This window comes from Hylobates moloch, unplaced genomic scaffold (assembly GCF_009828535.3).
Source record: "Hylobates moloch isolate HMO894 unplaced genomic scaffold, HMol_V3 SCAFFOLD_20, whole genome shotgun sequence".
In the NCBI taxonomy this organism is placed as follows: Eukaryota; Metazoa; Chordata; class Mammalia; order Primates; family Hylobatidae; genus Hylobates; species Hylobates moloch.
This window is the reverse complement of record NW_026652295.1, coordinates 31,681,231-31,708,736: the sequence shown is the minus strand read 5'-3', so window position 1 is coordinate 31,708,736 and position 27,506 is coordinate 31,681,231. Positions and strand designations below refer to the sequence as shown.

Below are 27,506 nucleotides of genomic sequence, written 5' to 3'. Positions count from 1 at the left end.
GTTTTGTTTAGAATTGTACTGAATTTTTAGATTTGAGAAAAGTTATCAGCTTTATATCAAACTTCCATCTTTATGAGTAGGGGATCTCTTCCTATTCTTTTATATCTTCTTCATGTTCTCTATAAAACTTTATAATTTTCTCCACAAATATCATACACAGACTTTGTTATATTTATTCCTAAGTATCTTATGATTTTTGTTATGACAAATGGTATTTTCTTTTTTTTTCTTTTCCAGACAGAGTCTCGCTCTGTCGCCCAGGCTTATGTGCAGTGGCGTGATCTCGACTCACTGCAAGCTCCGCCTCCCAGGTTCACACCATTCTCCTGCCTCAACCTCCCGAGTAGCTGGGACTACAGGCACCTGCCACCTTGCCCAGCTAATTTTTTGTATTTTTAGTAGAAACGGAGTTTCCCCGTATTAGCCAGGATGGTCTCGGTCTCCTGACCTCGTGATCCACCTGCCTTGGCCTCCCAAAGAGCTGGGATTACAGGTGTGAGCCACCACTCCCGGCCTAAAATGAAATCTTTTATCTGTTTATTGCTGTGGCATAGGGATATCGATGTTTGTGTATTCTCCTTGCCCCCAGCAAAGAAATTTTTATTTCTAATAGTTTGTAGGTTCTTGTGAATTTTCTTTGTATAGTAAGCAATCTATGTATAGTAATTGTCTATGTATAGTGATGGCTTTATTTCTTCTTTTTCTTCTTGTGTTAGTTCAGACTTCTCAGCAGAAAGGTGAATAGAAACAGTAAAAACTGGTATCTTTGTCTTGACTTTGGAAGTTACTTTCTATTCCTAGTTAGCTAGATTAAAAAGATTAAAAAAGAAATAGACGGGTTCTCACTATACAGTGGTTATTCACAGCCTCAATCATAAAGCACTACAGCCTCAAACTCCCAGGCCCAATGGACCTTACCACCTTAGCCTCCCAAATAGCTGGGACTACAGGCACAAGCCACCACACCCAGCTAATTTTTAAATATTTTGTAGTTCACTGCAGCACTATTCACAATAGCAAAGACATGGAGTCAACCCAAATGCCCATCAATGAAAGACTAGATAAAGAAAATGTAGTATGCAGCCAGGTGTGCTGGCTCACACTTGTAATCCCAGCACTTTGGGAGGCTGAGACGGGTGGATCAGGAGTTCGAGACCAGCCTGACTGACATAGTGAAACCCCGTATCTACTAAAAATGCAAAAAAATTAGCCAGGCGTGGTGGTAAATGCCTGTAATCCTAGCTACTCAGGAGGCTGAGGCAGGAGAATCTCTTGAACCCAGGAGACAGAGGTTGCAATGGGCTGAGATTGTGCCAGTGCAGTCCAGCCTGGGTGACAGAGTGAGACTCTATCTCAAAAGAAAAAAAAAAAAAAAGGCTGGGCATGGTGGCTCACACCTGTAATCCCAGAACCTTGGGAGGCCGAGGTGGGCAGATCACGAGGTCAGGAGTTTACGACCAGCCTGGCCAACATGGTGAAACCCTGTCTCTACTAAAAATACAAAAATTAACAGGGCATGGTGGCACTCGCCTATAGTCCCAGCTACTTGGGAGGCTGAGGCAGAAGAATCACTTGAACCCAGGAGGCAGAGGTTGCAGTGAGCTGAGATTGTGCCATTGCACTCCAGCCTGGGTGACAGAGCAAGACATCATCTTAAAAAAAAAAAAAAAAAAGAAAGAAAAGAAAATGTAGTATGTGTACACCATGGAATACTATGTAGCTGTAAAAGGGAATGAGATGATGTCCTTTACAGGGACGTGGATGGAACTGGAAGCCACTATCTTCAGCAAACTAACACAGGAACAGAAAACCAAACACCACACGTTCTCACTTATAAGTGGGAGCTGAGCGATGAAAACACCTGGACACATGTGGTGGGGGGGACAATAACCCACTGAAGTCTGTCAGAAGGGGGAGTGGCAGGAGGGAGAGCATCAGGAAGAATAGCTAATGGATACCGGGCTTAATACCTAGGTGATGGGTTGACAGGTGCAGCAAACCATCATAGCACATGTTCACCTGTGTAACAAACCTGCGCATCCTGCACTTGTACTCCGGAACGTAAAATAAAAGTTGAAAAAATATTTTGTAGAGATGAAGTCTCACTATGTTGCCCAAGCTGGTCTTGAACTTCTGAGCTCAAACAATCCTCTTTCCTTGGCCTCCTATAAGTTCTGGGATTTTAGCAGTGAGCCAGTGCACCTGGCCTCCAGTTCTGGATCCTACATCTTGCCACATTATTTCATGCTGGCTTCTGAAGCCAATGAGGCAAAACCAGAAAGGGGAACTAAAACGTTAAAGGGGGAGAGTGTCTCACAGGCAAGATGGAGGGAGCCTGGGATGAAGGCAGGGCTGTGGAGCCGAATGATACCAGGAATTAAGGAGGAAGTAACAGTGTTAGGTAATAGCACATGGAATTCTTGGGCTGCAGCTCCGGGAGGGAGAATCATGGCCTTAATTTATCACCTCTGAAATCCTGAAATATCTAGTCTCCTGCCCAAATCCTGGCATGAATGCATCTATTCAACCACTATTTATAAAGTATCCAGTGCTAGGTCCAGGGAGTGGCAAGAGTGAGCATCTGCAGTCATAGTCCCTGCCATCAGGGAGCTTACATTCAATGGGGCAGACAGACATCAATCTGTACATAATCATCAACAAATGTAGAACTCCAACAGGGCCAAGTGCCTCTGAGGAAAGGTACACTTTAGTGTGAGCGCTCATAAGAGGGGAATTTGACCCTGAAAAGAAGGTCAGGAAGCCTTCCCTGAGGCTGTTGAGAAGGTGAGGCCCGAAGAATGAAGAGAAGCTAAGAGGAGAGGAACAGAGGAAGGAGCCTTTCCAGCAGAGGGTCCAGCCTCCCTGGAGGCTCTGAGCAGGAGGCAGCGCAAGGTGGACAGGAACTGGAGCACACGAGTGAGGGGGAGTGGTGGGAGATGAGGCTGGAGAGGAGGGGCCACCCCTCACAGGGCCTTAGAGGTCAGGTTAAGGATTTGGGTCTTTAACCTAAGATCAATGGAAAACTACTGAAGAGGTTTAAGGAGGTTGACTGAAAGAATCAGATTTGCATTTTTAAAGGATCCCTCTTAGGTGTGTGTCATATTGTAGAGAAGGCCATTCCCAGCCTCTTCAGCTACTGCAATGACTCAGAGAAGACCACATGGTCCACATGGTGGCTGGCTCAGGGATATGGAGGGATGAAAACGAGTGGACAGACTTGAGATATATTAGAGCAGATAAAATGGATAGGACTAGGTGCTGCATTCAATATTGAGATGCTCATTCTAAACCGCCCCTACATCAAATCCTTCGAAGGCAGGAGCCATGCCACATGACTATGATACCCAGGTCCCAGAACAACTCCTGACACATGGTAGACTCAATACACATTTCCCGAAAGGGTGGAAATGATTAGCAGACTCTGAAGTAATCCTTTGACCTCTAAGGGTATTTAATTTCTTCTAGCATGTGTCAATAATCAACCTCCTTGGTACGTTATAGGGAGAAATATTGCCGAGTTCCAAAGAGTATACTCTGGGGCAAGTTAATACAAGAATAAGGTCTCACTTATCCTATAACATGAAGACTAACAGTAAACTTGTAAGAACAGGGCCTGGTGAACCAAGGATTAGGCACAGGAAGATGGCTCATCAAACAGGGGTGCCGGGTGTAGTGTGAGCAACTGAGGCAGGAAGAACCCAGCAGCCTCTGGGGGTTGGGTAGGATTAGTTGGGGGACTAGGATTTGATGGTAGGGGGTTGTCATGGAGATCTCTGGAAATTAAGTTATCTATTTTTTTTCTATTTTTATTTTTATAAAAGAACCCTTAAGGGCATTTTTTTTCTTTGTTCTGTTTTGAGATAGAGGTTCACCCTGTTGCCCAGGCTGGAGTGCAGTCGCGTGATCTCGGCCACTGCAAACTCCGCCTCCCAGGTTCAAGTGATTCTCATGCCTTAACCTCCTGAGTAGGTGGGATTACAGGCATGGGCCACCACGCTTTGCTAATTTTTGTGTTTTTTGTATAGCCAGGGTTTTGCCATGTTGGTCAGGCTGGTCTTGAACTCCTGGCCTCAAGCAATCCACCTACCTTGGCCTCCCAAAGTGTTGGAATTACAGCCATGAGCCATCATGCCCAGCCTAAGCTATCTCTTCAAAATGACCCTTCAAGAAAGTCCCAAGGAGTCTAATCCATCCATGACAACAGCAGGTCTGAGACAGCCTAGTGAAATTTCTCCGATGGAGGACAGGAGATGGAAAAGTGCCCAGGACCTCTTATTTATATAAAAAACAAAATTTTTTAAGACACTGAGCAGTATGGATTCTTCTCCAGAGAAAACTTTTCCTGGCCTGGGAGCTCCCTCAGAACTTGGAACTTTGGTCTAGAGTGAAGTGGACCTGGCCATTCCAGCTTTGAGTGGGTTCAGGCCAGACACTCGAGCTACCCCTTATGGTTGCTCTGAAGGTCACCCTGGCTGGGAGTGGGTGGAGCTCTGCTCTGTTATGCCTCCCACAGGTGGAGGAAGTCTGTCTCTGAGGCTGCCCTGCCACCCTCATAGAGCGCTGCAGGTTGGGGGCTCTGATTCCCTGCCTCCCTACTGTGTTCATCTCATTCCTCCCCACATATGAGGCCTGGTGTTACTGCAGGTGGGTGTTCCAAGTGAAACCACAGCCACAGAGGCATGCAGTAGAGCCTGTCCCTGATGTGGCCCTAGTGATGCTGCACCAGCCTGGGGCTGTATCAGAAACCATGCCTGCAGCCTTTGCTTCTGCAGACTTGCTGGTGCTGCACCAGCCCTGAGCAATGTCCAAAGCCCTTGCCTCACTGATCACTGTGATGGGGACGCCCCCAGGTATGGTTCTGCTGCTGGTGTTGCAGGTTGGAGTGGGGGCCAGCACCCTCATCTACCACAAGAAGGCTTAGGTGGCACAGACGTAAGGCTGCTTGCCTGTGTGTAGAGTGGCAGGCTGCAGCGGGCTGGAGCTCTGGGGAGAAGCCCTTGCCATGCTGGTGGCAGTGATTGGGTTCAGGCAGGTGTGTGCCGCAGTGCTGGGCCAGGTGTGAGCTGTGGCAAGAGCTGTGGCCACACTTTCTGCAGGAGTAGGGCCTATCACCTGTGTGAAAGTGTTCGTACAGGGCCAGGTGGGCCCCTTGACTGAAGCACTTCCTATATTGGGGGAGGAGAAGGGCCCCTTGCCCAGGCTGTGCTGAGAGAGGTGACAGCAGTGGGAAGAGACTCCACATTCCAGGCAGGAAATTTGAGTGGATTTGTGGGTGGAGATGGGGGTCCCAGGTAGGGGAGTTGGGGAAGGGTTGGTTGTGACAGCTGGCAGGTAAAGGAGTGCCATAGTAGGTAGAGGGCTGGGTCTGTCCTCTCTTCTCCTCCTCCTCTTCTTTTGCTCCCAGCCTGCAGGGAGAGGGGAGAGAGGTGAGAGCAGCATGGGGGAGGAGGAAGCAGAGGAGACAGAGGTGGGAGAGGAGAGGCTAAGCCCCACACCCAACTGAAGAAGTGGTTGGCGGTTTCAGCGGCGCCTCCCTCCTTGCTGAGGTGGACTGTGAAGGTGGAGAAGCCCAGAGCACAGCCTCCTGTGAGCAGCTTCCCAGGGTGTTGAGGGCTGCCAGGCAAGGACAGGGCCCTCAGAGTTAGGCCTTGCCTGGGCAGGGGTCTCCTGGGGGAACCTTCCCTCAGGGCCCTGAGGCTCCAGGGTGCAGAGCTCAGCTTCCGCCTTCAGATACATGGTCTGCTCTGCTTTGGAGACTGAGAAGCCTGAGAGGTAAAATCGTGCTGGGTGGTAGGTAGGGTAAGGGAGAGGGAGCTTCCCCCCATCTCCCTCACCCACTGCAGAAAGGCTTCTCTGTTTCCTTCCCCAGCCCAATCCCACCTCCTCTGTGAGGCCGCTCCTGACCTCCCTACTGGCCCACAGTGATCCTCCTGCTTGGGAGTCACAGAGCACCCCCGCACGGGCCCTTTGCCATTCTTTGCAGTATAAGGCAAGGCCGTAACACTTTGTGAGGCATCTTCTGCAGTGTCCTCAGCCTTGTGTGAACATCAGAAGCACATGGAGGGCTTGGGAAAATGCAATTGCTGGCCCCACCTCCAGTTTATTAAACAGCAGATCTGGGGTGGGGCCCAAGAATTTGCATTTCTAACAAGTTCCCAGGCGATGCTGATGCTGCTAGTCTGGGATCCACACTGGGAGAGCCACTGATCTGTTAGGCATGTAACTTTACTTGTATTATCTCTAAATTCTCAGGGCAACTTGTTATTCTCCCCCATTTTGCAGGTGAAGAAACAGAGGGAAGACCCAGTGCCTTGTGCAAGGTGGCTCAGTTTGTAAGTGGCAGAGCTGATTTGAACCCAGGTTTGTCTGACTCTAATACTGTATCAACCCTCCTTCCTCTACCCTGTTCCTCTGCATTGTCAACTATTCCACATGTATCTTGTTCCTCAACAAAATAGTAACGTTTTCGTTTGCATACTTTGTATCTCTCACCTTGCCTGACCCGGTAACATAGGCTTGATTGGGAGGGACTGAAGGACTGGAAAGGAAATGCCCCAGTGAGCCAGGATGGAAACGGTTCCTCTGTGCCTCCCACATGGTGTCACCTAAATAAACAGCCATGTCTGTGAGGTTCGGTCACGGGGAGAGGAGGGCGAGAGAGCACTCGCACCAAGCGATGGGGGTGAGGGGGGCACGAAAGGAAATGTGATAGAGAGGGGGGCGTGTGGGGCGAAGGTGAGGACTGGGGACCCGGGAGGGGGCAGGCTGTTTCAGAGTGAAGGCAGGGCGGGCAGCAGAGAGAGAGAAGAGGCTGCCGGGTGGTTAGGGCTGGGGAGGACAAGTAGGGTGAGGACAGACGATCCCGGCAGCCCTTGGAGCCAGAAGAGAAGTCAGGTTAACTCCAGACTTTTGGCTTCCACCTCTGTATCTCACCCGCCTCCTCCCCACCTGCTTCTCTACCCTGAAACTCCAGGAACAACGCCTACCTGCCTCCCACTACAACTTTCCCTTATATCGTACACCTCCTGGATGCTTGGGGTCCGGGAGGAGGGGAGTAAGGATCACGGGTTCCAGGGAAGTGGGTGTAGAAAGGGGCTCCTACGAGGGTAGAAGTGGCTGTTGTCTGCTTCTGCAGGAAAAGGGCTAGCCAGCCCAACTGGTGCGCAGTACTTGCTGGGGCTGGAGGATGCCCACCTGCATCTGCGGGATCGAGGATACCAGAGAGGAGGCAAACAAACGAGAAATGCCAAGGGTGGAGAAGGGAGCCATTGGATCGGCGAGCAGGCCGCGCAGCTGCGGAACTGGGAGGGCCAAGCGGGCTTTAGGGGGAAACACAGCCGGCTCCTCTGCCAGTGAGACAGAGAACTGAGCAAGGGGGAGGAATTTGGGGCCGGAGGGGCTGGGGGTACCCAAAGCAGAGGAAACAGGAAGTGAGGGGCAGAGGTTGCCGGTGGTGGAAGGAACAGCAGTCGGTTCTGGAGAAGCGATTCATCTTCCCCGAATACCTGCACTGCCCCGGACCGGGAGTGCAGTCGTGCGCCGCCGTCCCCCCAGCTTCAGGCTTGGTGCCCAGCCCCGCTCGCGGAACTTGAGGCCAGTAAGGCAGCCGCGGCTTTCCTTGATGCCCCCGCTCCCCTGCTCTCAGCCGCTGCCTGGACGAACACAGAACTAGGGTTCCCGGGCGGCCCTCCCTCTGCTCAGCCCCGCCGCCCGGCGGGCAAAGGCTGTGCACTCACACTCAGTCTGCAGCCCAGCCTGCCCTTTTTTGGGAGGTGGCGGGGGACCGGGATGTCGAACAGGGAGCTTCTCCGCAGCCCTCCCCACCTCCCTCCCTCTTTCCAGCTATTGAAACCGGCTGCTCGCAGTGACTTCCAAACATCATGGTCCTTCCCACATCTACAAACATCCCTTTCTCTTTTGAGCCATTTTCCTGCTTTCCCTTTGGTGTTGAAACCCTGGATTTCAGCCTGGGAGACTCAGGTTTTAGGGGGAAAGTTTGAGGTCCAACTTGGCACCTCTGTTTTTTATCCTCTCTTCCAGCTTCATAGATGATTCCTATTTTCATACATATTTGCTAATTTGGAGTTTCCGACGACATATCTCGAATAACCTGACATTTTCTCCCCATTTCCAAGGCTGATTTTACATTATTTCTAGGCCTCCCTCCCCAATCTATTTTCCTTTCTTTTTCTTGTACACCCCCGATAAACAGACACACAGAACTGCAGGTTTCAAAGAGGAAAAAAGCACGTTTGTTGTTGGTAGGCGGGCGTGAAGGGGAGGGTTCTTCGCCTTCTCCAACACCTTGTATAGATGGGAGGTTGCAGGGCAATAGAAAAGGCAGCAGATGGGGACGTGTTTTGCCCCACTCTGTACAATATAGAAGAATCTCATATAGATACTTTGTATAAAAGCCACGTGTCCTCATTTGTGTCCTCTTGTTGGCTGGCTGGGCTGGGGGTACTGGGGGACAAAGAAGCTGGGGTGATAGATCAGGACACAGGGATACCCCATGGTCCCCTTCCTCTGGCTGTCCCCTGGTGGGGTCACTTTGGATCCTTGGTGGGAGCATAGCACAGCTCCAGTGGCCGGGACACCTTCCAGAATTTCTCATTCACCAGCTCCAGGGTCAGCGAGCCATTCAACGTCTGAGGAGGGGGTAAAAGGGAGAGCGGGGAAAGGAGAGAAGAAAGTTGGAGAAGATGGAAAAGGAAATGAATGAGAGGCAAAAGGTGACCAAGGGAGGAGGAAAGAAAAAAGGAATAATAAAAGGGATAGGGCAAAAAAGGACATGGATGATGGGAAAGGAGAGGGGACATAGAAAGAGATGGAGGATGTATAGGGGAAGAGTGCTGATGAGTTAGACCAGGCCCATGGTTCTATGTGGCCCAGACCACCCTCCCTCCTCTCCCCTCCTCTACCACTGCCCTCAGAAGCTCTCACCGTGAACGCCCCGCCTCCAGGTGCAATGTAGATGGTGTACTGCTTTTCACTGACGCCCTCTAGGCTGGGCAAAGCAGGCTCCTCAGGACCGTCACCTCCTCCGGCACCCCCACCCTCCCCGCCACCCCCATCAGGTCCTCCGGTGTCAGAGGCGCCCCCTCCAGGCCCTCCTGGCTCCCCTGCTTCCTGCTGTTGCCTCCGCTCGAGGGCAATGCGCAGAGCCAAGTACTTGGAGAGATGGTCCACTGTGGCATTCCCTGTTGTCTTCACATACCTGGAATGGGAGGGAGGACAGGCTTAGAGCCAGGGCACCTCAGATGGGGACTGGAGGTAGGGGCTTTCCAAAATGAATTCTGGGTTGGGGTGGTATTTTGGGTTTGGGCAAAGCCCACTTCTGATGGAAATCTATGTGATCTTTGGTTTCTCAGTGGCTGGGGAAAGACAGGTCTCCTCACCTAGTCTGGCAGTATTCTCCCTTCTCCACGAGCAGGGGGTGGGGCCGGAACACGAGCTCAATTTCTCCACCTGGCTCCGGGGGGCTGGGGGCCCCAGGAGGGCTTGGGGGGCCCAGCGTTCCCCCTCCCAGAGTCCCTCCCCGGTCACCAGAGTCTTCCGAACCGGCACCCCCACCCACCCCACCAGTGCCGCCTCCCCCTGTCCCTACACTGCTTCCCCCTGCGCCCCCTCCACGGGGTCGCTTGGGAGCAGGGCCTGGGGCAGAGTCGGGGGCGGAGTCTGAGCTCACATCTTCTCCATCCCCTTCTCCCTCCCCGGGCTCTCCTTCCCCCCCACTCATCGTTGTGGTCTGATCTGACCCAGGTATCGGCCGCCTCACACGCTGGGCCCTGTAGAAGCAAGTGGTTAAGGTTAGAAAGCATCCAGGATAAAGGGCTTAGACTTTAAACTTCAGAGAATTAAGAGATAAGAAAAATCCTAACGATGATACCTAATATTTATTAAGAACAATGTGCTAAGCACTCTACTAAGTGTTTTGCACCAATCCCCTCACCTAATACAATGAATCCTATGACACAGGTAATTACATTACCTCTATTTTATGGCTGAGGAAACTGAGGCTTAGAGAGGTTAAGTAACTTGATAGTGATCATAGGCTGTCACCTCTCAAAGTGCAGTAGCAGCACAGACATCCCCTGGGAGCTTGTGAAATGCAGACTGTCGGGCCCAACTCTAGACCCACTGAATCAGAGTTTGCATCTGAAGAAGATCTACAGGGAATCTGGATACACATGAAAGACTGGGAGATGCTGGCCTAGGAGGTGATTTAACTTCCTGCAGTATGAATCCGGAGCTTATTCTCAAAATCGCTCTACTGTTCTAACTTTTAGAAAGTCACGGGGTAAACTACATTTTTCCTTCTTTTTTTTTTTTTTTTTTTGAGACAGGGCCTTGTTCTGTCTCCCAGGCTGGAGTGCAGTGTGCAGTGGTGTGATCATGGTTCACTGCAGCATCCCCTTCCTTTCTAGGCTCAAGTGATCCTCTTACCTCAGCCTCTCAAGTAGGTAGGACTACAGGCATGTACTACCATGCCCAGCTAAATGTTTAATTTGTTGTAGAGATGAGGTTTCCCTATGTTATTCAAGGTGGTCTCAAACTCCTGGGCTCAAGTGATCCTCCCATCCTCACCTCCCAAAGTGCTGGTATTACAGATGTGAGTCACTGTGCCCAGCCCTATATTTTTCTTAAGAATAGCAGGGCCAGTTGTTTACTAAGAAACTGCAATTTACACCCATGATTTCCAGCCCTAATGATCAGTTTGTGGTCAGCTCCTAGGATGCCAAGGCTTAGAAGCTAGCAAGCAACAAGGACTGACCCACGGACCCATCCCACCAGTCCTGCTTCTCTCCTGACCCTCACACCTGTGCATGGCCTGCATGCGTAGCCCCTCCTCAATGCTGGAGCTCAATGCCTGCTGGTTGTGCAGGCGGCTCAGGCGGATAAGCACTCGGTCTTGATGGGCCTCATATTCCTCCCGGCTAGGATAGATCTTAGAGATCAGGGCATCGAAGTTGGGGTCTGGCCGTAGGGATCGCTTGGACACCAGCTTCTTTCGGCAGGTAGGACACTCCTTGTTCCTGGGGTAGGAGAAGGGAAGCCCTCAGTGGTCGGTCAAGGGAACTGAAGCCTAGGCTGAACCAAGACCAGTGAGAGGGCCCTAACTTTGTACCCCTTCATCTCATCTCAAACATGTCTCTCCTATTACCCGCTCCGTAGGGCTGTGACAATGCAGTCAGAGCAGAATCTGTGGAGGCACTCCTTGGTGGTCATCGTATTCTTCAGCATGTCCAGGCAGATAGGGCACATGAGTTCTGAATGCAGTGACCGGGGGGAAACAGCAATCTCTGTGCCATCCATTATGGCTTCCTGAAGGCATCAGTGGGTAGAAAGGTGGTGTGGGTTACAGGGAAAGGGGTTTTAGAAACAGCAGCCCATAAAATAAGAGTTTTGAGAAATACAGTCAGAAGACCCATGTTGGTCTCTACAGGAGACAAGAATTCTGAGAAAGAGAAGGACTGATGACTTGGAGCAAATGGAGAAAAGACAGACTTTAGTGTCCATTAACTAAGAGTAGGAGCTTTGGAATAGGAGGATCTGAGGTGGCTAAGTGGCCTAGGAGTGAAGATGACAGAAATCTGTGGTTGGGAAAAACTTCAACAAAATTTTTTGAAGTCCTGGTGCTACCTGTATTAGAACCCCATAGGGTGCCTGTTAAAAACTGAGATTCTGAGAACCCAATTCACTACTGAATCAGAATGTTGGGGGGCATGAAGCTCTGCTTTTAATAAACTCCCAAAGTGAGTCTTATACGCACTGACTTATGACACTGAATGAGGAACAGGGAAGGTAATTTTTGTGTTCGCGATCTTTCAAATGAAGATAATAATACTTGCTCCACCTCTCTGGCAGGGCTGTTTTGAGAATTAAATGAGACAAATGCGAGAGTGCTTTGGAAAGATTAAGGGCCAGGCAGGGCAGAACAGAGCAAATTACGGAAAAGAAGCTGTGTGATGGGGTCTGTGGATATAAGGGTTTGGGGGAGGGGGTAAGCCTGAAAGGGAGAATGCCTGTCACCTGCGGGGTCCGGTGCAGCTCATACAGACTCAGTTCCCACGTTTTGCTGGCATTCTGGGCATTCGCCGGCGTCGTCATGGTGACCGGGCGCAGACCCCCCACCAGGGCTCCACAGCCGAGGAGGAGGCGAGGAAGGCTGGGGGTGGGGGGAAGGGGAGGAGGGCGTTAGGGGGGCCGCCCCTCGCGCAGACCCCGCCCCTCCAGAAGCGCCCCTCTCCGCCCCCGCTCCCGCCCCCGCGCCGGCACTGCCCCTCACCCAGCTCCAGCCGTTCGCGCTCCCGCCGCCGCCGCGCCTCTCCCTAGGCCCGGGCTCCTGGGCCAAGTTCGCTCTGTCCGCAACCGCTGCTCAGACAGCAGCTCCCGCCACCGCCGCCGCCATGGCCCGGGCGCTGGGGCCCTACGTCACTTCCGCCTGCTCCTCCGCTACACCCGCTCCCCCCCGCCGGCGGAGACGTCACCCACCATTCGCGGCGCGGGTGGAACGGGACGTGGACGCCGAGGTTCTCCCGCCCACGGGACGGGCTCGTCCCACGTGAGGATCCTGCGTCCCGGGAATTCTGCGCCACTTAGGGAACCACGGTCTCCGCCCCCGGCCCAGCACCGTCGCGCGGCCAACAACCTTAGCCTCGGTTCCCTTCCAGAGGCCCCCACCCGGGGCCTCAGCTCCGGGGGGCGGGGCCTGGAATATCTGGGACCCCAGGAGGGGACAGAGGGCTCGTGAAAAGGGCTACCTCCTCCACTCTGCGTACCCTGGCGACTCTGGGGATCAACCCCCCTCACTTCTCCGTAATCCCCATTCCAGGATCCCGGGGAAAAAGGCTGCAAAAGATCTTCTGCCGCTTTAGCCTTCTAGTCCTGAGAACACACCTAGGTCCCAATGTGCCCGGGATTCCCCTTACCACCCTGGGGACTCCTTTCACCCTCCACTTTGGCTCTCCCTAGACCCTCCGACCCGCTCTCCCGCTCGAGGTTTGGGGGCGGCGGCTCGGGACGTCCAGACTCAACTCTCGGCCAGAGCCATAGACTCGAGAATTGCGTTTGGACAATCAGGAGCCGCGGCCCGGGGCGGGGAAGGGAGGGAGGCGCCCGGGAGGAACGGGGGGGAATGGAGACACCGCGCGGAAACAAGGACACACACAAGATGGGGCTCCCATTGGGAAGGGGGGGTGCGCGTGTGGGTGGGGTACACAGGGGCAGAATGTCTGGGGTGGGAAGTGGGCAGAAGCCTCTTCCAGGACTCTAGAGTAAACGAAGGGGATGGGGAGGAAAGAGAAGAGGAAAGGGCAGAGCGATCCCCATTGAGTGTAGAGAATGAGAGGGATACGGGGCGAGGGGGTGGGGGGCAGTTAGAGACCCTGATGGGCATCTTGTCCCCGCCCGAGCTGAGGCTCCCGGACTTGGGCTGCGGCTGCCAGGGGGTGACCTGTCTCTGGGACAAGGCAGCAGTGGGTGCCCTCGCCCCCCACCCCAGTTCCCCCCTACTTCCCTGTCCTCTCCTTCAGTCCGTGGCCAGTCCTTATGTGGGCGCCAGAGTCGATTAGCGCAGACCCCCCTCCCCTTCCTCCTCCTCTTCCCAGCCCCCTCCCTCCTGCTCTCTCCAGCCCCTTTCATCGGCTGGTTCATTCCCCTAATCCTGGCCCCCTCCCCTAATCCCCCCCATCCGACCCCAGGCCGGCTGCAGCTATTGTAAGGTGGAAAGAAAGGGGAGGGGGGGACTCAGAGAAAGGAGAGGGGTGGGGGAGGGCCACCTGTTTCAAGACCCCCTTTCAAGGCCAGACTGGACACCAAGATGGGGCCATGAACAAATCACCCTTGGGGACCATAAGAACCCAGGGAGTTGGGGGGAGGGGACTGGTGCTGCAGAACCAGTGGAAAGGGGTGACGCACGAACCCCTCCCTCCAAAAAGACTCGGAGTGTCACGCATACACAGTGACACACACTCTTTCCTCTCACACCCGGCGGCGGGGGTTGCCCTGGGAGACCAGGCAGAGAAAGGGAACAATCCTTCGGGAAAGGGAAAGGAGGGGGAGGTGGGGAAGGGTCTGAGGGCTTGGACACAAGAAGAGCCGGAGGTGGCAGGGAAGAGTACTTGGAATTTATTAGGGTCACGAGCACCCCTGCTTCCCATATTCAGCATTCCTGAGCCATACACTGCCACCCCTTTTGTAGCCTGGGAACTTAGAGTCCTCATCAGCAGGAGGCCAGGCAGAGTGGTGGGGGGTGAGCAGAGTCCAGGGTCCTTGAGGCAGTTACATGAAAAGACCTCCTGGGAGGGGCAGAAACATTTGGACAGATGCATGGGTGGAGAGACAAATGGGCTAGGGGGTACCCACTTCTGTCCCTGGCCTTGGGAACCTCTGCCCTTCCCAGTGGCTCGACTCCCCTTACTTGCTTTCTCAGATAGTCTGGGTTCTACTTCTCTGCCCTCTCCCTCCCCATGCTGGCCTCATACCAGTGACTTCCACTGAGGTCCCTGTGATGTATCCACTATCTTCAGATGCCAAGAATGCGACCACATCTGCCACATCTATGAGAATGGTGGGGAGAGGGCAGAATCCTGCTCACTCCCATAGACCCAAAACAGCCATAATCTCCCACCAAAGACATCCCTGCCCACAAACCTCTCCAGACACCAACCACCAGTCCCCTAGAAAATCCCAAAACCTTGGGGATCTCTTCATTCAGGCCCCCTTCCCAGGGACCCCACTCCATTCAGTGCTCACCCTCAGGGTCCCCCAAGCGTCCCATCGGGATCATTTCAGTAATCTGTAAGGAAATACTCATGTGGGTGAAAGCTGCTTTTATGGATTTTTTTGAAGACTGAGTCTGTGACCCTTTTTTGTCTTCATTCCTCATACATTCATTGAATATTTAATGTTTGCCAGGAACTGTGCCCAGTATTCTCTCTCTCTGTGAAGCCCAGAGAGATTGAGTCTCTGAATGATTCTGCCCCCCACCCACAGCCTCCTACCTTGTCCACCACTTTCTGTGGCACTTTCTGTGTCATGGGTGTTGCAATGAACCCTGGAAGGACAGAGTTACAGCGGATCCCATGTCTGTGGGAAGGAGAGTGGCTGCTGATTCTGGAGAGGGCTGAATGCTGGCCCCTCCCTCAGACCCCCCAGGTGCTCCCCAGCACCCTCAAGCATCTGACCAACCGTCCAAGCTCCCGGGCTGCTGTCTGGGTCAGCCCAATCACTCCAGCCTTGGATGCTGCATAGTTTGTCTGCCCCATGTTCCCCACCTATAGGTGAGTCAGAGATGTGGAATGAGTCAGGAGTCTCAAGGAGGGGTTCTCCTCTCTATGCCACTTGGCTGGCTGACCTCGTCCAACTCAACCTGACCTTTCCTATTATGCTACTGATGTTGATGATGGAACCACGACAACCACTGGACACCAGGGCTTGTGCTGCAGCCTGAGTGACTAGGAAGGTGCCCTGGCGGGAAAGGGTAACAAGGGAGAAAAGATCAGCTGGGGTGACAGCCCTCCTCCAACTCCCTCCCCAGGCTAAGAGGGCCCAAAGTCGCAGGTTCAGAGATCGCCACCTTGAGGTTGACAGCTATGACTTTGTCCCAGTCATCCTCAGACATGTGCAGCAGAAACTCATCCTTGGTGATGCCCGCACAGGACACAACGACAGATGGTGGGCGAGAAAAACAGGCCTATGGGAGGGGGAGGTTACGCATCAAAAACCCCCCCCAAAAAGCCGGGGCAGTGGAGAAAATATTAGAGCTTTAGAGGGGGAAGGTGGCCTGGCGTTCACCTGCACTTTTTCCAGCAGGCGCCTGGCGGCCCTGGCCTCAGACACGTCAGCCTGGAAGGCAGCGTGGTTCCCTCGGGGCGGCCCCTCCTTGCTCCCTGGCCCGCCCAGCAGCCGCACCGTCTCCTGTGCCGCTGCCCCGTCCAGGTCGCAGGCAGCTACGGTGGCCCCTTCTCCGGCCAGGCGTACACTGACCGCTCGGCCGATGCCGCTCCCCGCACCTGAGGTAGGACAGAACACGCCGGACCGGGCAAGGGGAGGAGGGGGCAGGGATCAGAGGTCACAGGGCAGAAAGTTAGTAAAATGTGGGTAAGGGGCCAGAGGTCACAGCGGCCGCGGACTCCAGGGGCACGCCCCTGACCTCACTCCAACACCCCAAACCGCCCCGGGAGAGCACCCCCTCAACCTGTGACCAAGGCCAGTGCGGAGCGGAGCCGGTTCTGGAGCTGAGACGCCATGGCGTGCTGCGGGTGGGTGGGAACCCCAGCACTAAGCCAATCCCAGCGCAGAGGGGGCGTGGCAAGGGCAAAAGCCCGGGCCAATCAAAGCCCCGCCAGCCTTAAGCCATCTGCGGCCACCAGCGCAGGCCGACCTCCCACCGCGGGGGCGGGCGCGGCCAGGGCCAGACACTGCTGCTTAGGGGCCCCGGGTGTGGAGAAGACAAGGGGCCCCATTCCCCCCAAAAAGACAAAGACTGCATGTGGGGCGGAAGATCGGAGGACTTTATTTCCGGTTACCACCCCTCCCCCTCGATTCAAACACAGTGATATAAAAGGAATAGAAACAAAAAAAAAAACAGGCCATGAGATTACCAACTAACCCTCTCCCACCCCCATCCCCCCTAATCACTCCCAAATCAGGACACACGATTGATGTTTGATGTTTATCCCCGACTCCTCCTGTTACCCTCTCTGTCCAGGACTCTGGTCTTCCCTGAAGCCTCCACCAACTGGTGGGAGAAAGGGAACTGGACCTTGGAGAACTTTATGTGTAGCAACTTGGTTCTCCGAGAACAGGTGGGGTAGGGGACACCAGGTAGGCTGCCGTCACCCCCTGTCCCTTCCAGCCTTCTTCATGGCCCCATTTAGCCTTCCAAACGCAACATGGTCAGACGGTGCCCAAAACTATGGTCCCTCTGGCCTCTCATTCTCACCGCTCCAGCCTCTGTAAGACTGCCAGCCCTTGAAGGCCCTAATGCCAAAGTAACCATTCTCCCAGGCTACAGTTCCTTCCTTTGGCAGATGTCCCTGGCCAGGGCCCCCAACCTCTACGCACCCCTGACCTGGAGTTAGGGGTAGAGGTTTGGGGCAGGGGTAGTTTATCCACCCCTCACTCCAGGTGGGCAATCAGCACCATCATGACAACTCCCCCCAGCAGCCCTAGCACCTCCAGAAGTGATTGCAATGGTGATGCCTCCCTCAGCAGCTCGGGCAACACAGACACTGTTGCTACATAGATAAAGCCACCTGCAGTAAATGGCAGGACCCAGCCAGGACCTGCACCACCTGCAATTTCACTGCCCACTGCTCCTCCTTCAGTGAGAAGGGCACAGGCTGTGCCTGCCAGTGCCCCTACTGCTGTCAGTAGTTGCAGACGCATCGCCTGATGGGCAGAAAAGAGAAAAAGGCACTCACCAATAGCTAAAGATTATCAGTGGTTTAGAAGTGGCTGGTGGAGTATAGGTAGAGGGGACATGGATTTGGAAACTAAACATCAAAGTAAAAAGAGAAGAGGGAGCGGTCTAGAATACAATTTCTGAAAAATCTTAGAGATCAGAGGTCCTTTCCACAGACTTTCTGATTGAGTAGGCGTGTGTGTGTAAGACTCGACTAAACCATTCAGATGGTTTATAGACCACAGTTTAAGAAATACTGAGCTAAAGGACAAAGTAACCAGAACTTCTCCCCCGTCATTTCTAGAGGACTTGTCAATGACAGTATGAATTCTTTGGAACTAATAAGAGGCTGTTTGGGTTTAGGGTGAGTGAAGAGAAATAAAGGGTTTGAGGCAGCTGTGTTTGGCAGACATCACCAACCTGCTTTTTGCTGCAGCCAGACTGGACCAAGATGGCAAAGTCTCCGACCTCATGGGGCACTTCATGTAGCAGGACAGTCATTGTGGTCAGGATCCCTAGTCCCCGGCCCCCTCGAAAGGAAGCCCCAATGGCCAGACCATCAGTGAAGTTGTGTGCCAAGTCAGCAGCCAGATTCAGGTACCCCGACACACGCAGGTCTTGTACAGGACAAGAAGAGAAAATGATCAGAGGCTTCCATCACCACTTGTTCCAGTCTTGGTCAGCTATTCTTACACCTCCCCTCAGAGACCACTTCACACCCAGTCCTTTAGTGTTTCTCAGATACCTGCCATTACCCACAGCACATATTCCATGTGATTTGTGATGATGTCCCTTGCCCAAATTTATCACCAACTCTGGCCCTTACCTAAGCCTCTTTTTTCTTCTTCAGCTTTCTGAGGTCTCACTGGCCCATCTTTGGGTACTGTGCTCCCTCCTCGCCTCTTCTGAACTCCCCTTGTTTCCTTTTCTTCTTCCTCTGAGCTCTGCTTCTCCTTGGTAGAACGCTCTGAGGGAAGAAAAGAGTTGGTCAGAGTGGAGAACAGATCTTCCAACATGTCCTCTCCCTCCTGAGGGCCATAAGATGAGGAGATTCTAAGGCAGGCAAGTCAGCTTTCAGGAAAGTTGTTCCTGGGCTCACCTTGTCTTCCATGTCCATGACTTCCACGTGTGTGACTGTAAGGGTGTCCATGTCCATGACTGTGACCATGTCCTCCTTTCACATGTCTCACAAATTTCTCCACGACAAGAAAGGCAACAATTCCACTGAGAACCCACAGTCCCACAGACAGAATGGGGCCCTGGCCTGGGAATGGAGGCATTGAGACATTAAGGGAGATGTGCATTCCAGACTCCTCCCCGTCAAGTGTGGGAAGTGAGGAATAGGGAGAGATGGACCTTCCCCAGCACCCCAACTCCCATCCCCATCTGTCTCTTCCTCACCACTGTGGGAGTGTCCATGTCCGGGTTGCTCCAGAGTGTGGTGAGAATGAGGTTCTGGAAGAAGGGGGGAAAACCAGATGAGGAATATCTGACACAAAGGGTGTGTATTTGGGGGAATATCGAAAGATCAGGGATCATAAAGGAGAAACAACCCTTTTCCCCCAAAGAACAACATAGATTAGATTTGAGGTAGAAGTCAGAGGTTACTTACCAAGAGCATGAGGAATGAGGTGCAGGAAGGCATCTCCCAGGAGCCCACCGGAAGCAAAACTGAGCAAGATCTGAAGTAGAGAGCGATGCCGGGGAGAGTTTGACTCCACGGGGATAAGGAAGAGGACAAAAAATGGAGCTGCTGAGATCAGCACTGTGGCCCCCAGTGCCTGGTGAGGGAGAGTCAGGATCAAGTACTGTGGAGTTTCCCAACAATCCAGAACCAGCCCTTCTCTCTCCCATCCCCTGGAGACTCACATAAGCCCAGAGAGTGACAGCATCCAGGTCCTGCTTGATGCCTGGAGCCCCAGACTCCCCATAGCCTCCATGGCTATGCTCATGGTCATGTCCATGTCCTCTGTGGTAGAGGCTCTCATGGGAGTGGCCATGGCTATGGCCATGGTGTAAATCCTCATGTGAATGTCCATGGTCGTGACCGTGGGTATGTCCATGCCAGATGCTCTCGTGAGTGTGGCCATGGCCATGGGCATGGGCATGGCTGTGGCCATGGTGGAAATCTTCATGTGAGTGCCTGTGGCTGTGGCCATGGAAGTCCTCTTGCAGATCGTCGTGCAGGTCGTCATGACCCCCGAGTCCAGCCACCAGAAGCCCCAAGGTCGCCCAGGTCAGCAGTCCCACGGCCACCCAGTGGGGGGCCCCCAGGCCTCTGGCCATCACGCTGACCAGAGGGACAGAGGCAGTGACTCCACTTGACTCAACTCTATACCTACACAGGGTCCGCTTTACTCCAATCGCGCCCTCTGTCCACCTCTATGGGCCGCTCTCCCATTCCCTTAAGTTCCCACCTACATTGTTCCCAAGACTAGTTCTCTTTATCCCGAACCACCTCCCGGATGTGGGGCCCCGGGACACTAATCTTTCACCAGCCACTTTACAGACTCTCTGGGCCCTCGTCTCTATGACTCATTAGGTGAGGAAAAGGCCTGGAAAGGATGGTAGAGAAAAAACAGAGAATTCTCACCGGCTCCAGGATCCTCTCCTTTCCCGGTTTGCTTGGACGTGGCAGTCCCGCCTTTAGATCCCGCGAGAACAGGAAGTTCCGTTCCACCTTCGCCCTAATGCCTTTACCAATATGGTGGCACTCCGGTAGCGACGAATCCATCCCGCACTGACGCGCAAGCGCGAGTGTGGAGGTTATTTGAGGGGAGGGTGGGCGAGGCGGGCTAACAGGCCGGAGGAGACCGCCTCCTCGGTTTCTAACTAGACGAGGGGGCGGGAACTCGCGCCGAGACTTCCCGTCTGTACAAAGATGGCTGCCACATTGGCGCTGTCATTTTGGTACAGAGCAGAGCGACGGGCTTAATTCGACCCAATCCAGGCCAGAGTCTTTCTCTCAGGGGCTTCCTCGTGCTCAGCTAATCCTCCGATCAATCCCTGGGAATCCCTGGGACCTCTTCGGTATCCCTACTTTCAGCCAGGGATCATGTCTTGGGCCGCTCGCCCGCCCTTCCTCCCTCAGCGGCATGCCGCAGGGCAGTGTGGGCCGGTGGGGGTGCGAAAAGAAATGCATTGTGGGGTCGCGTCCCGGTGGCGGCGGCGACGGCCCTGGCTGGATCCCGCGGCGGCGGCGGCGGCGGCGGCGGCGGCAGGCGGAGAACAACAAACCCCGGAGCCGGAGCCGGAGCCGGGGGAGGCTGGACGGGACGGGATGGGCGACAGCGGGCGGGGTGAGTGTCCCAGCAGAAGGGCAGGCGAGCCAGTGACCGCGTTATCTGCAACCCCTCCCCCACAGCCTCCCCCGGTACTCTTTTTCTGGCGCTCCCGCCCCCTTGTTTGTAAACACGCGTCCCCTCCCTCCCGAGGGCCTTAGCACCCTCCCCCCCGGGGCGGGGCGGGGAAGGGGAGCTTCCGCCCTCCTAGCTGTGACCGCTTGAGGCCTTGGGCACCGGAGGTCGCGGGCGTGGGAAGGGCACGATTCCTCTTAAACCTTAGGATTTGGGGCGTTTACAGGCAGATCCTGCGTCGTAGGAGGGGTCTCTCCCGCCTGTCTCTTTCCCTTGCACGCTCTGGCTACCTGGCTTTACGCTGGGAATAGAGGGGCTCGATGGTCTACCCCACGTGTTGCCCCATCCACGAGACAGGTGTGGCTTTGGGATGACCTGGTATTCATTCAGATGGATTGGTTGGAAAATTTTCCTCACCTGAACTATCTTCCTCTCCTTGTCAACTCCCTCCTCTCACCACAATGAGGAGTTACGCTGTTTTTTGTTTTTTTAGCCAGTCAAATATAGCAGTGGGAGGTTGTATACCAATTTTAGTGACACTAATGTTAGTAAGTTCTGATAACCCACTACCATCGGACCAGCCGGAGTTACACTGTCGTTTTGACAGCAGGGTGTCTCTGGACTTGGGGATGGGTGGAGTGGGCTGGGTCCCACACGGTGGGGTATTAGAGAATTAAAGTCTCTAGTTGGATGTTTGAAGACTCATTTTCTTTTTTTGTCTCTTCTGTCTCTTGTGTGTCTGTGTGCCTGTACATACCCCTTCCTCAGACTCCCGAAGCCCAGACAGCTCCTCCCCAAATCCCCTTCCCCAGGGAGTCCCTCCCCCTTCTCCTCCTGGGCCACCCCTACCCCCTTCAACAGCTCCATCCCTTGGAGGCTCTGGGGCCCCACCCCCACCCCCGATGCCACCACCCCCACTGGGCTCTCCCTTTCCAGTCATCAGTTCTTCCATGGGGTCCCCTGGTCTGCCCCCTCCAGCTCCCCCAGGATTCTCCGGGCCTGTCAGCAGCCCCCAGGTGAGAGGTTGTGACCAACTTACTGCCTGGCCACTTTCGTTTTCTTGTTTTCCTTGTAACCCCAGATCCTTGTGTGAACTTCCCCATGGCCCATTGACCTTCCAATCCTCTCATCTTGTCAGGCCTGTGGTCTTTGTGAGACCCCTTGCCTTTCCTGAGGTTACTGATCTTTCAGTGCATGCTTCCTCCCCTAAAAGAACCCTAATATTCTTTGTTTTTTGTGTGTGTGTGTGTGTTTTTTTTTTTTTTTTTTTGAGATGGAGTCTTGCTCTGTTGCCCAGGCTGGAGTGCAGTGGCACGATCTCGGCTTACTGCAACCTCTGCCTCCTGGGTTCAAGCGATTCTGCCTCAGACTCCTGAGTAGCTGGGATTACAGGTGCCTACCACCACGCCTGGCTAATTCTGATATTCTTGATGTCCTTTTCATCTATCTGATTTTCTGCCCTTTTGATCCCATCTGCTTTCCCAAGACACCTGCCCTTCAGGGTCACTGTGTTGCACAATTTCAGGGGGGCCTGTTTATTCTCTTTGGGGTTGTGCTCCAGGGATGGCCTTTCACATAGACTGCAGTGTAAATGACACCCTCTGGAATGTGCATTGCAGGGCCTTGCTTAGTGGTAGGGAATGATTTCTCCATCACTTCTGTGAGATTCTCCTTCCCAATAAGTCTTCCTGTGACTTCCCTATTTCCCCCATCCCAGATTAACTCAACAGTGTCACTCCCTGGGGGTGGGTCTGGCCCCCCTGAAGATGTGAAGCCACCAGTCTTAGGGGTCCGGGGCCTGCACTGTCCACCCCCTCCAGGTGGCCCTGGGGCTGGCAAACGGCTATGTGCAATCTGCGGGGACAGAAGCTCAGGTATGGGGCTCAGAGGATGAACAGAGAGGGAGAGTCTGGGCCATGCATCGCCTGTGGGATTCCCAGGGCTTATGGGGTTTGGTCAGAGCAAGTGACCTGGGGGAGGCCTGATGAGAGTAAAGAAGCTGAAGCCGAGATGTAGGACGCGACTGGGGGGAAGGTCAGAGGGAAAAGGAAGTGCGTGTAGGGTTTCTGAACAGTGAGGAGACTGGGAGTGGATCATCACTCAGCTCCTGGTTCCCTATCTCTGTATTTGGCAAACAGAGAGGACTTTAAGTTTTGCTAGGGGGAGATTGGAAAGAGACTAAATGGTGAAGGTGTCTCCATGCAACCTTCTTATTGCTCCTCCCCTTTCCCTGTAGGCAAACACTACGGGGTTTACAGCTGTGAGGGTTGCAAGGGCTTCTTCAAACGCACCATCCGCAAGGACCTTACATACTCTTGCCGGGACAACAAAGACTGCACAGTGGACAAGCGCCAGCGGAACCGCTGTCAGTACTGCCGATATCAGAAGTGCCTGGCCACTGGCATGAAGAGGGAGGGTAAGGACCTGCCCTGCCCAGGCGTCTTAGACCACATGCCCTTCTCCCCTATCCCACTCAGACTGTGTATCTCTCTGGAAGGCTGGACTGCTCTCTCTCCTCTAGAGGGCAATATTTGATTTCTCTCTCCCTTGGCAGCTCTCCTCCCTGTTACCCTGTTCTGGCCCTTGAGTTTCCTTCTTAATGGTTAGGCCTCTGTGGCCTGCACATATGACCCCTCCCTAGACTGGTCCTAGGGTAGGATAACTTTTCCTTACCCATGATGGGCTGTCTCCCCATTTCTAACCTGAGTGGTTCCTCCTCCGATTCCATGGACCTTCTCTGGTCTCTGTCTCTTGTTATCTGTGGTCTTTCCTCTAACTCCTGGGACTGGGCACTCTTAAGCTTACAGACTTTACTGAAGACCTCAGGGCTTCCCTTCCTTCTTCCGTGTCTCCATCTTATCTTCTTAAGTCAGATTCCTAGGATTCTGAGAGACACTTTAGAGCGTATCTTGGTCAAGACACCCACTTTAGAGAAGATGAGCCTGAGGCTTGGCTTTCCCAAGGTCGTGCAACAAAGGAATGACAGGCAGGTTTGGGATCAGAACCCACATCTCCGAAGACCTAGGCCAGTGCTCCTTTCACAGCCTATTTGTTGAGTCAGAAGAGCACAAGATTTGCACTCAGACACACTTAGAGTCAGTTGTATGACCTGCCATGTATTATATGAATTTAAGCAAATTAATCTCTTTGAACCCCAAGTTCTTCATCTTAAAAATGAGAATAAATGCTTCCAGCATCATTATGATAATTGAGTGAATGTTAAAATGTGCTTAGTATGTTTCTTGGCATATTTTATTAAAAAAATTTTTTTTTTTCAATCAGCTTTCTCAGGTTGAATCTTGGCATGTTTTTTTAACCATGTAGTAGGCTCTCCATTTAAATTCCCCCCTAATTCTTTTACCTACCTCACCCTTCCCGACTGACTTACCTGCCCTTTTATAACCCTTGCTTCAGGGCTGCCCCTAGTCCACCCTTTCCAGTGACTTCCCCAATTCCTATAAATATCTCCCAAGGGCCATGAGATCCTGATGAGGCCGTAAGGATATTTGTGGAACCCCTTCATGGCTGGCTGCTGACTTTCCATTTTTTCTCTCCCCCTTCCCCCTGCAGCGGTACAGGAGGAGCGTCAGCGGGGAAAGGACAAGGATGGGGATGGGGAGGGGGCTGGGGGAGCCCCCGAGGAGATGCCTGTGGACAGGATCCTGGAGGCAGAGCTTGCTGTGGAACAGAAGAGTGACCAGGGCGTTGAGGGTCCTGGGGGAACCGGGGGTAGCGGCAGCAGCGTGAGTGTTGGGGTCAATCCACTCTCCTTCGTGATGGGGGTTGGGGGAGGCAGTCTAGGTCTGTTCTATATCCCCTCCCCCTCCTTTCCCCTCATAACCTTCCTAGCACTACTTGGGACTGGAGGTGCTGCCAAACAAGGTCTTTCAAACATCTGAGGTGGAAGTGATAGCTCCTTCTGTCTCCACTCCCCAAACAACCCACTGGCAGAACCACAGGCATGTCCCAAATAAATAATTGTTTGCACGAATGCCAGAAGAGAAGACTCACTTACAGGGATTGGTTTGGATGGGGCTCACAGGAAGACTATGTAAGGAGGGGGTGTCAAAAGCCTCTTACAAGGGGGCTCCCAGCGTATCTCAAAATCTTCCATAACTCTTACCCCCGTCCCCTGCAGCCAAATGACCCCGTGACTAACATCTGTCAGGCAGCTGACAAACAGCTATTCACGCTTGTTGAGTGGGCGAAGAGGATCCCACACTTTTCCTCCTTGCCTCTGGATGATCAGGTCATATTGCTGCGGGCAGGTCAGTGACCTTGGATCCCTTTGACCTCTTGACATTTGACCCCTCTTTGACTTCCCGACCTTTAGTGACCCCAGTGGCCTTACCTTGCGTACTCAGGGAGCCAAACTTGCTGACCTCGCCACCTCTTTTCTCCTTCTCTTCCACTGATGTGCTTTGAATCCCTTGGCCTGATTTCTGGCTCCTGACCCTTGCTGCCCCACCCAGGCTGGAATGAACTCCTCATTGCCTCCTTCTCACACCGATCCATTGATGTTCGAGATGGCATCCTCCTTGCCACAGGTCTTCACGTGCACCGTAACTCAGCCCATTCAGCAGGAGTAGGAGCCATCTTTGATCGGTCAGTGGCCCTCGGCTAGGCTGGCATGTAGATAGAGGGGGTGGGGCTATAGGCTGGTCCGTGTCCAAGGCTGGCTGAGCTGTGACCTTTGAGTGACCTGCAGGTCCCTCTCCAGGGTGCTGACAGAGCTAGTGTCCAAAATGCGTGACATGAGGATGGACAAGACAGAGCTTGGCTGCCTGAGGGCAATCATTCTGTTTAATCCAGGTAAGAGGAGGATTACCTTTGTCTCTCAAGGCCAAGGCAACCTTGGAGCCTCCTCTTCTCCGAGACTCCTAAGTTACCCAGCTATCCCCCTCAGTAAGACCCTCAACCTGGAAATCTCCCAACTGGCCGAGGAAAAACCCATATCCATGGATCCATCCCACAAACCCAGTGGGCCCTGCTTCCCTTGCCAGGCCTCTGGTAAAGGGCAAGCAAGTGCAGCCCAAAAGGGGCATCCTGTGGCTCACATCTGCATGGCCATCCTGATTTGGTTTGTCTTCATTTCTCTTCCTCCTCTCTTCCCTGCCATCCCAGATGCCAAGGGCCTCTCCAACCCTAGTGAGGTGGAGGTCTTGCGGGAGAAAGTGTATGCATCACTGGAGACCTACTGCAAACAGAAGTACCCTGAGCAGCAGGGACGGTGAGATGGGGCTGGGGGGCACTGAGGCTCCCTTGAGGGTGGGGAGTGCTATGAGGATGTGTTCAGGGCCTGTGTGTTCCAGCTCTCAATCCCCTTCTCCCACCTCCACCCCAGGTTTGCCAAGCTGCTGCTACGTCTTCCTGCCCTCCGGTCCATTGGCCTTAAGTGTCTAGAGCATCTGTTTTTCTTCAAGCTCATTGGTGACACCCCCATCGATACCTTCCTCATGGAGATGCTTGAGGCTCCCCATCAACTGGCCTGAGCTCAGACCCAGATGTGGTGCTTCTCACACTGGAGGAGCACACATCCAAGAGGGACTCCAAGCCCTGGGGCAGGATGGGGGGGCCATGTTCCCAGAACCTTGATGGGGTGAGAAGTACAGGGCAGAACCAAGAACGTAAACCCTCCAAGGGATCTGCTTGATATCCCAAGTTGGAAGGGACCCCAGATCCCTGTGAGGACTGGTTGTCTCCCTTCAGTGGCCTTGAGTCTCTGAATTTGTCGGGGTGTCCCATGATTTGGGGTGATTTCTCACCCTCTGTCCTTCCCCGAGCACAAAGCACTGGCCCTGCCTCCAGGACCTTGCTTCCCTCTCATCTTGCCTCATTTTGCTTCCCATCTGAAGAGTGGAAATGGGGAACTCCCCCAGAGGTAGATATTGGGGGGCAGGCCCCCCAAACTGATGGACATGAGAGTAGGGCCCTGACAGGCCTTCCTCCTCTCAAACCTGGCAGATGGGGGCCTCTCTGGAAGACGGAGGGGCCCTGTCACTGTCCAGAGTCTCTTTTTACACTTCACCTCCTTCTGCAGTCAGACTGAAATATAAAAAAGGTGGTGGTGGTGGTGAAGGGGCTGGTGGAGATGTAGGAACCGATCTGCTATTTTTAATTTCCTGTGAGGATAGAGACTTGCAGTTAGACTCAAAGAAGTACTGTACTTTCCCAGGTTGACTAAGAAATGCCAGTGGTGGAGGTGGGTGTTTGGGAAAGGCAGGGCCCTGAAATGGCCTGTCCCTAGGGCTCTCCAAGCACTAGCCTTCCCAGCTCCCCCCCACCCCAATCTCTTCCTGTCTAACTTGGGGAAGGGGCCTGGACTGTGAGGACAGGGCCCCCACAGGGGATGGTTTCACGAGTGTAGTCCCGCGGCCTTCCCTTCACAGCTCTTCTCCAGCCCTGGGCACATAGCATAGGCTGGGGACACAGAATCCTGGCCTGAGAATTGAGGGGAGGTGGCCATCCCGCAGAGGTGGGGTGCTGGGGCTGCATGATTTTTGCCCTGCGTCCTTTCTCTTTGGGGCTCCTTTCCCCTCTCACTCATACATAAAATCGCTTTCAAATTAAAATCGCTGTTTTCTGGACTGAGGTGACTATGAGGATGGGCAGCGCCGTTTCAGCCTTGGGGGGGTATCCGGTTGGGAGCTCCAGACGCGATCCCTGGACGCCGCAGCCGAGGTTCCCTGGGGCCCAAGAGGTGCACGCAGGGTGGGGGACACAAGGCAAGCTTTGTCGGG

The 27,506-nt window shown here is 53.7% G+C and overlaps 4 protein-coding genes across 6 annotated transcripts; 1 reads left to right on the top strand and 3 right to left on the bottom strand.

The window, feature by feature from the left end:
* Window positions 1-8,229: 8,229 nt before the first annotated feature.
* On the bottom strand, window positions 8,230-12,579 carry RING1 (ring finger protein 1). The gene is made up of 7 exons (XM_032141608.2): window positions 12,290-12,579; window positions 12,034-12,169; window positions 11,165-11,325; window positions 10,821-11,036; window positions 9,399-9,788; window positions 8,944-9,217; window positions 8,230-8,648 (listed from the first exon to the last, which is right to left on the bottom strand). The coding sequence occupies exons 2-7, from the start codon at window positions 12,109-12,111 to the stop codon at window positions 8,547-8,549; spliced, it is 1,221 nt and encodes a 406-aa protein (XP_031997499.1). The 5' UTR covers window positions 12,112-12,169; window positions 12,290-12,579; the 3' UTR covers window positions 8,230-8,546.
* A 205-nt stretch (window positions 12,580-12,784) lies between these two features.
* Window positions 12,785-16,366, bottom strand: HSD17B8 (hydroxysteroid 17-beta dehydrogenase 8). Of its 2 annotated transcripts, none has more exons than XM_058432301.1 (9): window positions 16,202-16,366; window positions 15,799-16,016; window positions 15,581-15,697; window positions 15,379-15,471; window positions 15,193-15,278; window positions 15,006-15,090; window positions 14,758-14,800; window positions 14,487-14,561; window positions 12,785-12,852 (listed from the first exon to the last, which is right to left on the bottom strand). In XM_058432301.1, the coding sequence occupies exons 1-9, from the start codon at window positions 16,251-16,253 to the stop codon at window positions 12,800-12,802; spliced, it is 822 nt and encodes a 273-aa protein (XP_058288284.1). In that variant the 5' UTR covers window positions 16,254-16,366; the 3' UTR covers window positions 12,785-12,799. The 2 variants fall into 2 exon arrangements, with proteins under 2 accessions (XP_058288284.1, XP_031997498.1); XM_032141607.2 differs by lacking the exon at window positions 12,785-12,852 and adding an exon at window positions 14,108-14,300 and having other exon boundaries at window positions 16,202-16,362.
* A 129-nt stretch (window positions 16,367-16,495) lies between these two features.
* SLC39A7 (solute carrier family 39 member 7) lies at window positions 16,496-20,233 on the bottom strand. The gene is made up of 8 exons (XM_032141606.2): window positions 20,004-20,233; window positions 19,280-19,700; window positions 19,023-19,191; window positions 18,812-18,865; window positions 18,510-18,674; window positions 18,237-18,377; window positions 17,831-18,027; window positions 16,496-17,397 (listed from the first exon to the last, which is right to left on the bottom strand). Exons 2-8 carry the CDS (start codon window positions 19,694-19,696, stop codon window positions 17,125-17,127), a joined length of 1,416 nt encoding a protein of 471 aa, XP_031997497.1. The 5' UTR covers window positions 19,697-19,700; window positions 20,004-20,233; the 3' UTR covers window positions 16,496-17,124.
* A 49-nt stretch (window positions 20,234-20,282) lies between these two features.
* RXRB (retinoid X receptor beta) lies at window positions 20,283-27,353 on the top strand. 2 transcript variants are annotated; one of them, XM_032141605.2, is made up of 10 exons: window positions 20,283-20,709; window positions 21,535-21,782; window positions 22,484-22,640; window positions 23,003-23,182; window positions 24,337-24,509; window positions 24,905-25,034; window positions 25,239-25,371; window positions 25,487-25,578; window positions 25,891-25,996; window positions 26,111-27,353. In XM_032141605.2, the coding sequence occupies exons 1-10, from the start codon at window positions 20,466-20,468 to the stop codon at window positions 26,256-26,258; spliced, it is 1,611 nt and encodes a 536-aa protein (XP_031997496.1). In that variant the 5' UTR covers window positions 20,283-20,465; the 3' UTR covers window positions 26,259-27,353. The 2 variants fall into 2 exon arrangements, with proteins under 2 accessions (XP_031997496.1, XP_031997495.1); XM_032141604.2 differs by having other exon boundaries at window positions 25,475-25,578.
* Window positions 27,354-27,506: the final 153 nt, after the last annotated feature.